At 45.2% G+C, this 10,766-nt stretch overlaps 2 protein-coding genes and 2 long non-coding RNA genes across 4 annotated transcripts in view; 3 read left to right on the top strand and 1 right to left on the bottom strand.

Annotated features, from left to right (window-relative positions):
* yipf3 (Yip1 domain family, member 3) overlaps nucleotides 1-2,743 on the top strand; it is a 9,906-nt gene extending 7,163 nt beyond the window's left edge. Inside the window, exons 6-9 of the mRNA XM_071513217.1 lie at nucleotides 1,187-1,318; nucleotides 1,772-1,885; nucleotides 1,988-2,111; nucleotides 2,505-2,743. Of these exons, the coding sequence (XP_071369318.1) occupies nucleotides 1,187-1,318; nucleotides 1,772-1,885; nucleotides 1,988-2,111; nucleotides 2,505-2,632 (498 nt within the window). The 3' untranslated portion in view covers nucleotides 2,633-2,743. The remainder of the gene's footprint in view (nucleotides 1-1,186; nucleotides 1,319-1,771; nucleotides 1,886-1,987; nucleotides 2,112-2,504) is intronic.
* Nucleotides 2,635-3,104, bottom strand: LOC139639152 (uncharacterized). Its single transcript, XR_011694850.1, has 2 exons — nucleotides 2,997-3,104; nucleotides 2,635-2,933 (listed from the first exon to the last, which is right to left on the bottom strand). It is a non-coding gene; the product is annotated as an uncharacterized lncRNA (long non-coding RNA).
* A 175-nt stretch (nucleotides 3,105-3,279) lies between these two features.
* Nucleotides 3,280-4,388, top strand: LOC139639153 (uncharacterized). Its single transcript, XR_011694851.1, has 2 exons — nucleotides 3,280-3,422; nucleotides 3,478-4,388. It is a non-coding gene; the product is annotated as an uncharacterized lncRNA (long non-coding RNA).
* Nucleotides 4,389-4,807: 419 nt separating this feature from the next.
* Nucleotides 4,808-7,974, top strand: dnph1 (2'-deoxynucleoside 5'-phosphate N-hydrolase 1). The gene is made up of 4 exons (XM_071513220.1): nucleotides 4,808-5,064; nucleotides 6,628-6,699; nucleotides 7,265-7,375; nucleotides 7,803-7,974. Exons 1-4 carry the CDS (start codon nucleotides 4,929-4,931, stop codon nucleotides 7,913-7,915), a joined length of 432 nt encoding a protein of 143 aa, XP_071369321.1. The 5' UTR covers nucleotides 4,808-4,928; the 3' UTR covers nucleotides 7,916-7,974.
* The last annotated feature ends 2,792 nt before the right edge of the window (nucleotides 7,975-10,766 follow it).

The raw sequence follows: 10,766 nt of genomic DNA, 5'->3' as shown, positions 1-10,766 counted from the left end.
CTTCAACACGCCTTCAACACATTTTCACAACACGCCTTCAACACGTCTTCAACACGCCTTCAACACGCTTTCACAACATGCCTTCAACACGCCTTCAACACATCTTCAACACGCCTTCAACACATTTTCACAACACGCCTTCAACACGCTTTCACAACACGCCTTCAACACGCTTTCACAACACGCCTTCAACACGCCTTCACAACACGCCTTCAACACGTCTTCAACACGCCTTCAACACACTTTCACAACATGCCTTCAACACGCTTTCACAACACGCCTTCAACACGCCTTCAACACGCTTTCACAACACGCCTTCAACACGCCTTCAACACGCTTTCACAACACGCTTTCAACACGCCTTCACAACACGCCTTCACAACACGCCTTCAACACGCCTTCACAACACGCCTTCAACACGCCTTCACAACACGCCTTCAACACGCCTTCACAACACGCCTTCAACACGCCTTCACAACACGCCTTCACAACACGCCTTCACAACACGCCTTCAACACGCTTTCACAACACGCCTTCAACACGCTTTCAACACGCCTTCACAACACGCCTTCAACACGCCTTCACAACACGCCTTCACAACACGCCTTCAACACGCTTTCACAACACGCCTTCAACACGCTTTCAACACGCCTTCACAACACGCCTTCAACACGCCTTCACAACACGCCTTCAACACGCCTTCACAACACGCCTTCAAACCTTCACAACACGCTCCACTAGGCAACTGTAGGAATATGATAAAGTTTGAAGGACTACATTACCCAGAAGCCCTGTGCAGTGAGGTCGGTGAGTTCAGTGTCCTCAGTGTGGAGGACAGAATCTAAACCCCAAAACCCAAACCTGAAGCCTGAGGTCTGATGGAAAACAGCATGCTGCTGAAATGGCCAACTGCTATTGGCTGATCTTTGGCGATGATGTCACCTTCTACAGAGTACAAAATATGGTGACATCATCACCTGGCACCAAAGATGTCAGGCTTTACACAGATTTAGGTTTTGGGGTTTAGATCCTCTTTAAAGTCTCAAGGAAATGGCGTTTCAGACAGACAGAAAGAGTCTGGGACCCCGACAGAAAGAGTCTGGGACCCTGACAGAAAGAGTCTGGGACCCCGACAGAAAGAGTCTGGGACCCCTGCTCTAACGTTCTCCGGTCTGTTCTGCTGCAGAGGGAGGGAACACTGATGGGAACCGCCATCGGAACGTGTTTCGGGTACTGGCTCGGAGTTTCCTCCTTCATCTACTTCCTGGCTTACCTGGTGAACGCCCAGATCACCATGCTGCAGATGCTGTCCCTGCTGGTGAGGCAGTCCACTACAGTCCACATCCAGTTCACTACAGTCCACATCCAGTTCACTGCAGTTCAGTGGAGTTCACTACAGTCCACATCCAGTCCACTACAGTCCACATCCAGTTCACTACAGTCCACATCCAGTTCACTACAGTTCAGTGGAGTTCACTACAGTCCACATCCAGTTCACTACAGTTCAGTCCAGTTCACTACATTCCACATCCAGTTCACTACAGTCCAGTCCAGTTCACAAAAGTCCACATCCAGTTCACTACAGTCCACATCCAGTTCACTCCAGTTCACTACAGTCCACATCCAGTCCGCTACAGTCCACATCCAGTTCACTACAGTCCACTACAGTTCAGTACAGTCCACATCCAGACAGTTCACTACAGTTCAGTTCAGTCCACTCCAGTCCACCCTGTGTAACCCCTCTCTCCCCCCCCCCCCCCCCCCCCCTCAGGGTTATGGTCTGTTTGGTCACTGCGTGGTTCTCTTCATCACCTACAACATCCACTTCCACTTCCTGTTCTACGTCCTCTGGCTGGCGGTGGGCGGCCTGTCCACGCTGCGCATGGTGAGAACTACGTTTCCCATCAGCCCCTCGGTTTCTGTCGGCCGAGCGGCACGTCACGTGACCTGTGTTCTCCCCCCCCCCCCTCCCCCCCCCCCTCCCCAGGTGGCGGCCCTGCTGTCCCGGACCGTGGGCCAGACCCCCCGCCTGCTGCTGTGTGGCAGCCTGGCTCTGCTGCACATGCTGTTCCTGCTCTACCTGCACTTCAACTACCACAAGATCGTGGAGGGTGAGGCTCCGCCCACTGCTGCTTAACACATGAGGCTCCGCCCACTGCTGCTTAACATATGAGGCTCCGCCCACTGCTGCTTAACATGAGGCTCCGCCCACTGCTGCTTAACACATGAGGCTCCGCCCACTGCTGCTTAACACATGAGGCTCCGCCCACTGCTGCTTAACACATGAGGCTCCGCCCACTGCTGCTTCACACATGAGGCTCCGCCCACTGCTGCTGAACACATGAGGCTCCGCCCACTGCTGCTTAGATACATGAAGCTGTTTCTGACAGTCACATCATCTGAATATCAGATCGTGTTGAAATGATACAACATACAGTATTCCTCCTCCTCCTCCTCCTCCTCCTCCTCCTCTCTGACAGTGTATTCTCTCTCTCTCTCTTCAGGTCTTCTGGACTCGTTGGAAGGCTCCAACATGGCCGCCATGCAGCGGGTGGCCAGAGACGTTCCTGAGCTGTCTGCTGCTGTCAACGCTACAGTGAGGAGCCTGGGGGCGCTGCTGCAGGCCCACTGAGCACACACACACACACACACACACACACACACACACACACACACACACACACTCTCTCACACACACACACACACACACACACACACACACACACACACACACACACACACACACACCTCATGTCTGTTCTGTCAGCTTCCCTCCATCACAACTGAACCCTCCGTTCCTCCAGATGAGCTGCGACGCTTCCTGCTCCTGTCAACACACACCTGTCTGTCTGCTCAGACACACACACACACACACACCTGTCTGTCTGCTCAGACACACACACACCTGTCTGTCTGCTCAGACACACACACACCTGTCTGTCTGTTCAGACACACACACACACACTGTCTGTCTGTTCAGACACACACACACACACACACACCTGTCTGTCTGCTCAGGTTCACAGACAGAAAGCGGTTTCTGCCCATCAGGTCTGAAGCAGCAGAGACCAGCAGGTGATTGACAGCTCAGCATGAAGCCAGCCTGCAGTTTACAGGACAGAGGGACAGACGGTTGTTTTTTCAAAATGGAGACATGATGTTTAGTGTCGGAGCTCACCTGGGGCCGGATTCACCAACGTGTTCTTAAGATAGATCTTAAGAAATGACATAAGAGGAAAATTTAGGAAGTTCTTCAGAAGGCTCTTAAGTGCAATTCCTCAATATTTTCTTAGTAACAGTCTCATTTCTTACAAATTTCTTTAATTTTCCAACTTAAGAACTTCTCAAAATAGGGCCTGAATTAATTCTGGCTAATAAACTTTAGGGTTACTGCCATTGAGGCTAGGAGACAAGGCTAGGAGGCTAGGAGACGAGGCTAGGAGACAGGGCTAGGAGGCTAGGAGACGAGGCTAGGAGACAAGGCTAGGAGGCTAGGAGACGAGGCTAGGAGACAGGGCTAGGAGGCTAGGAGACGAGGCTAGGAGACAAGGCTAGGAGGCAACCCAAAGTGCTTCCATCTACAAAACAATTATGGAAAAACCTATTTAGAGCAACTAGAGCAAAGATTGAAACATTGGTTGCTGTTAACTGTAAAATTTGCAGCTTATTTCCAACAGACATGAGACAGAGGCCTACCTGGCCCTACACCAAATAAAGCTTTACAATAAATGTTCATCTTAATGTTAGGTGTAGGGGAACCTATGAAGACTTTGAACTATAACCTACTTGTCTAAAATGTGTTTAAATATATGATATTAGAGGCTTACCTTTTCACTGTAGGAGTTTTAAGACAGGTGAAGGGCCGTCTGAAAGTTAAGAAAAAAATCAAGAACAAGTTTTTTCTTAGGAAGAAACATAAGAAGAAAGTTAAGAAAATATATAAGAACTGTTTTTGAGAATAGCATTTTTTCCTATTTTTTTCTTAAGACTAAAGTTAAGAAGAAAATGACACTTGAGAAGATTTTTTTTCTTAAGAGGGTTTTGTGAATCCGGCCCCTGACCTCTGACCTCTGACCTGAACCCGTTCAGTCAGCAGGTGGAGTTTGGTTTCTCGGGGTTTTTGGTTGGTTTGGTTTCTGCTGCAGACTGAAGTCTGGTCTGTGAAACACTGATCAGCTTCAGCTTCATGTGAGTCTGTCTGTCTGTCAGGAGGAAATGGAAAACATCGAGGCAAAATGGAATCATTTAATACTTTGAAGTTTTGTACATTCTTTGATTTACCTGTCTTTAATATTTTGTTTTTGGGCTTTCTGTTATTTTCCATGTTACATTGTATTTATAGAGGTATTGTACAGAAGACGGTGGAAAATAAACTTTATGAAATTTGACTGTTGTGAGTTGATGTGTTGCAGGAAGTGATGACAGGTGATACAGACAGGGACAGTTCTCTGCTCACTCAGTAATGAAATGTCACAAGAGTGAGAAACGACTTTACACAGCAGTGTAATACTGCATCTTCAATCTTACAGTTATGAATATTTACTGTGAAAATGACATTTTGGAGGAAATTATTTACCTGAAATTCTTCCCTAAATAGAAGAACAGAAGAAGCTTTTTAGGTGAAAAAATTAAAAATAAACCAAAACATAAAGAAGAGACATGCCGGAGCCTGTCGGTGGATCTGAGCAGGATTTACTGTTTTATAGTAATCGTCCATTTTGAAAACTTCAACACGAACCTTTACAGCAGGAGACTTTAATTGACGCTGCGACGTACAGCGCCACGTCACCGCGCAGTGCGTCAACTTGCATACAGCGCGCCAAACGACAGTCTGCTGGGTTCCAAACAGAGTGGACTAGAAGCCATTAGAGCCGTGATCTGCTGTGATCTACCGTGATCTGCTGTGATCTGCTGTGATCTGACTGAAGATGAAGATTTATTTTTGCGGCAGTATCCGCGGCGGACGGCAGGACGTCTCGCTCTACCAGACCGCAGTCCGGAAGCTGCAGAGCTACGGGACCGTGCTGACCGAGCACGTGAGCCACGGAGAGCTGACGGACAGGGGTGAGGAGTTACACACACACACACACACACACACACACACACACACACACTCTGGTTATACTGGTGAGACTGGTTACAGTCTGTGTTTACTGTCACTGGTTAACTAAAAGTGGTCAGTGACGCACTTCCTGTCTGTTGAACAAGTTCAGTAAACAACAACAACAACAACATGAGAACTTTTCAGTTCAGTTTACTGACTTTACACTGATGACCAGGAAACTGAGACTAGCTAACATACTTATACTACTACTACTGATACTATTGCTACTACTACTACTACTACTGATACTACTACTGCTACTGCTGCTACTACTGCTACTGCTGATACTACTACTATTGATACTACTACTACTACTACTGCTACTACTACTGATACTACTGATACTACTACTACTACTACTACTGATACTACTGCTGCTACTACTGCTACTGCTGATACTACTACTACTGATACTACTGATACTACTACTACTACTACTACTACTACTACTACTGATACTACTACTGCTACTGCTGCTACTACTACTACTGCTGATACTACTACTGATACTACTGATACTACTACTACTACTACTACTACTACTACTGATACTACTACTGCTACTGCTGCTACTACTGCTACTGCTGATACTACTACTATTGATACTACTACTACTACTACTGATAGTACTACTACTACTACTACTACTACTACTGCTACTGCTGATACTACTACTATTGATACTACTACTACTACTACTGATAGTACTACTACTACTACTACTACTACTGCTACTACTACTGCTACTGCTGATACTACTACTATTGATACTACTACTACTACTACTACTGCTGCTACTGCTACTGCTGATACTACTACTATTGATACTACTACTACTACTACTGATAGTACTACTACTACTGATACTACTACTGCTGCTACTACTACTACTACTACTACTACTACTACTACTACTACTACTACTACTACTGCTACTACTGATACTACTACCACTACTACTGATACTACTACTACTGCTGATACTACTACTATTGATACTACTACTACTACTACTGATAGTACTACTACTACTGATACTACTACTGCTGCTACTACTACTACTACTACTACTACTACTACTACTACTACTGCTACTACTGATACTACTACCACTACTACTGATACTACTACTACTACTACTACTGCTACTACTACTACTGATACTACTACTGCTGATACTACTACTACTACTACTGCTACTACTACTACTGATACTACTGCTGATACTACTACTACTAGGCCTACTAATGATAATATTACTAGTACTACTACTACTACTAGGAGTTAGTACCCATCCTGACAGGATTGTAACTGACAGTTTAATTTGTACTCAGTGAAGTTTTTGGTTCTTTAGTAAAATGTCATGTGACTCTTTCAGTCACTGTGAATGTGAATGTTTGTTTTGAGCCAACATGGCCGTCAACAGAGCAGTGGCATGACAGGTGACAGGCTCCGGCTGCAGAGGTGCATGCTGGGAGCTGAGCGGTGCGGTGCTGTGTGTTGATGAGGTGTCCTGTCTGCAGGAGAGGGGGCGGGGCTTCAGGGAGACCAGGAGATCCACCACCGGGACATGGACTGGCTCCGCTCCGCCGACGGTAAACACTCTGTCATCTGCTGCCGTACTGATCTATAATCTGTAATCTATGATCTATAACCTGTCTGTCATCTGCTGCCATACTGATCTATAATCTGTAATCTATGATCTATAACCTGTCTGTCATCTGCTGCCGTACTGATCTATAATCTGTAATCTATGATCTATAACCTGTCTGTCATCTGCTGCCGTACTGATCTTTAATCTGTAATCTATGATCTATAACCTGTCTGTCATCTGCTGCCGTACTGATCTATAATCTGTAATCTATGATCTATAACCTGTCTGTCATCTGCTGCCATACTGATCTATAATCTGTAATCTATGATCTATAACCTGTCTGTCATCTGCTGCCATACTGATCTATAATCTGTAATCTATGATCTATAACCTGTCTGTCATCTGCTGCCATACTGATCTATAATCTGTAATCTATGATCTAATAAGAGTGTAAAGGACTGTGATCAGTCAGGTGTTCCAGGTGAAGGTGGTGACCTCAGGATGACCTCAGCTGTCTGCTCTGTGACCTCTGACCTCTGACCTCTGACCTCTGACCTCTGTCTCAGTCATCGTGGCGGAGGTGACCCAGCCCTCTCTGGGGGTCGGGTATGAGCTGGGCCGGGCCGTCGCCATGGAGAAGAAGATCTTCTGTCTGTTCCGTCCTGCGTCTGGACGAAGTGAGAACCCGGTTCCTCTGTCTGGACCTCCAGCCTGCTGAGGGGCTGGGGTCCGCTTAGAACCACAACCACAACCAGAACTAGAACTATATAGAACCACAACTAAAACCAGAACTAGATCTACAACTAGAACCAGTTTCCCTAGTTACATAATACTAGTAATAGTACTACAAAAACTACTACTACTTCTGGTAATACTGCTGACATCACTACATTACTGATTATTCCATCAGTGTAACTTTGTAACGTGAAAGACAAAACTCTGAACTGTTAATATTTAAATTTATTATAATTTCCTCATCGGTCTGATGCCTGTTAACGACAAAGAACCAATCACAGTTCAGCTGAACCTGTAGACCCGCCCAATCCTGAATATTGATGAGTTTGACAGGTGTGTGTGTGTGTGTGTGTGTGTGTGTGTGTGTAGCTCTGTCAGCCATGATCCGCGGAGCGCAGGACGATCTGCTCCAGGTGCGGGACTACAGCGAGGAGGACCTGGAGAACGTTCTGGAAGAATACTTCAGCCAGCTGAGGAGCTGAGGAACCGTTCTGCTGATGTCTCTGTAGAACCAGAAGCTTATTAAACACTGTTCTCCTTCTGAACGTCTGCTGGGTGGTTCTTCCTGACGTTCTGCTGCAGAACCCTGCAGGTTCTCTGCTGTCCAGCAGGAGGCGCTGCAGGTCAGAGAGAGAGTCATGATGACATCATACAGAGAGCAGGCAGTCATGATAATATAATAATAATAATATAATAATAATAATGATAAACTTTATTTGTATAGCACCTTTCATACAAGAAGTGCAGCTCAAAGTGCTTTACAACAAAGAAATGACATGACAGTGCTTCACATAAAACTTGATAATAGTGAAAATAAGATAAAGATGAGAGAAAATAGAAAATATAGAGAAAACATAGAATGGATCTTCACATGGAAATAGACACAGAATGAGCATAAAAAAAGGGATAGAATGCCATAATTAATGTAAAATAAGATGGAGAATAAAACCCACTGAATATTAATAATAAAAATAAAGTTAAGAAATAGAGTACATAGAATGCATAAAATCAAGTAAAATAAAACATTTTAAAAGAAGTGCAGCAGAGTGAAGCAAAGTGCAAAGAAAGAGTTTGAGGCCTGAATCAGAGTCAGAGAGTTAAAGGCTGAAGTGAAGAGAAGTTTTTATCTTTCTTTTAAAAATATTCAGTGAGCTGCTGCCCTGATCTACAGGCAGAGAGAAGAGTCCCAGAGCTTTGAGGCAGAAAGACGAAGACTGAAGTCTCTGGAGCCTGCAACAAGCCAGCATCAGTGTTCTATGATGACATCACAGAGAGAGAGCAGTCAGTCTTGATGACATCACACAGAGAGAGCAGTCAGTCATGATGACATCACACAGAGCAGTCAGTCATGATGACATCACACAGACAGATAACAGACAGATTCAAACAGAACAGTGAGTAAAACCTCTGGATCCTTTAGAACCGTTCAGACCGGTTCTGGGTTCTGCTGCTGCTCTGAGAGACTAGAATAGAAACCAGCAGAACTCTGGGTCTTGAGGATTGAGAACCGCTGATAAAGAAAGGTTCTCCACAGCACCATGCTCAACTGGTTCTACACAGAACCTTTATGATGCTGTAAAGAACCCTTTTAGAACAAATGAACTGTTCCTAACCAGCAGGATCGAGGAGCTCTTTAAGAACCACACTGGGTTCTATTCAGATCTTTCAGAGGGTTCTTTGAGTCGTTCTGGTTCTACAGAGAACCTCTTTGTTTCAGAGTGAGAGTTTGGAGGAAAACAGACAGCAGGCAGGTGATTGACAGGCAGTGTGACATCATCAGAAGGGGGCGGCGGCCTCCTGACAGAACAGCTGCTGAACGCAACGGTGGAAAAAATAATTAATTATTCATTAATTATAAATAATTTATGGACAGCTCCGATCAATACCACCTGTTGCCAGGAGACAAGGACAAACACAGCCGCTGTCCAGTGACACACACACACACACACACACACACACACACACACACACACACACACACACACACAGTGACACACACACACAGAGACACACACACACAGAGACACACACACACAGAGACACACACACACACACACACACACACACAGTGACACACACACACAGAGACACACACACACACAGAGACACACACACAGTGACACACACACACAGAGACACACACACACACACAGAGACACACACACAGTGACACACACACACAGAGACACACACACACACAGAGACACACACACACAGAGACACACACACAGAGACACACACACACACAGAGACACACACACACACACACACAGAGACACACACACACACACACACACACACACAGAAACTCACACACACACACACACACACACACACACACACACACACACACACACACACACACACACCTCCATCAGCAGGTTATTATGTGAAGGTGATTATCTCATCATTCATCAACATTAATGAACTGGTTTCATTAAATATTTTTAGCTCCTGACCTCGTGTGTCTGACTCTGCTGATAGATGATGACATCATTCATCAATATTAATAATAATCTAATCAGCTGGGTGAAGACAGACCTGAGGTCAGACCTTCATGTTTTTATCCTCGGTCCTGTGTGTGTCTGTCTCATTACAGTTCTTCTCACCGGCTTTGGTTCAGTTCTCAGATCAGAATTGAAATTCTCCAAACTCAGTTTCTCATTTCTCATTCTTTAGAACAAACTAAATGCTTTGGCACATTCATGCAAATAATTATGTACAATTGTCTGCTGTTTCCTACATTATCAATTGCTTCTGTTGATCAAAATGTATTTTACTGGTTCTGTGTTGGATAGTCTCACCTCCCAAAACATCCAGGCATCACTTCACTGCAGAAGTCATTACATGCAAAATGGTTGAACCAGTTGTCATAATAACATATTTTCTATACATTTCTATTAGACTGTTTTTGTAAATGTGTCCTGAATTGATGAATCTTGACTTTCACTAATGAAGGGGAATGTGTGAAGCGTTAGATCAGCCAATGATCAGCCAGTTCTCTGAAACAGCAGACAGACAGGAAGTCAGGAGCAGGCAGACAGGAAGTCAGGAGCAGACAGACAGGAAGTCAGGAGCAGACAGACAGGAAGTCAGGAGCAGACAGACTGCACTGTGCTTCCCCCCCACAGCTTCCTGCACACTTCTGCCTAAAGGTGTTTCCTATGTTTACATTTCTAATTTAGTATTTTTTCCTCTGTGCTGTGCAGAGCTGTAAAACAGTCTTGTCTGTCTCTCGTCTGTGTCTCAGTGACCTGGTCTGTCCACACATTACAGAACAAACAGTAAAAGGTGAATGTGAATCCTGTCCAGTGTCCCACAGTGACGTCTCTC

This window comes from Centroberyx affinis, unplaced genomic scaffold (assembly GCF_046629955.1).
Source record: "Centroberyx affinis isolate AG114_WGS23_722 - 3 ecotype Tasmania unplaced genomic scaffold, CSIRO-AGI_Caff_v1 ptg006892l_1, whole genome shotgun sequence".
Taxonomy (NCBI): domain Eukaryota; kingdom Metazoa; phylum Chordata; class Actinopteri; order Beryciformes; family Berycidae; genus Centroberyx; species Centroberyx affinis.
This window is presented reverse-complemented; position numbering and strand designations above follow the sequence as displayed.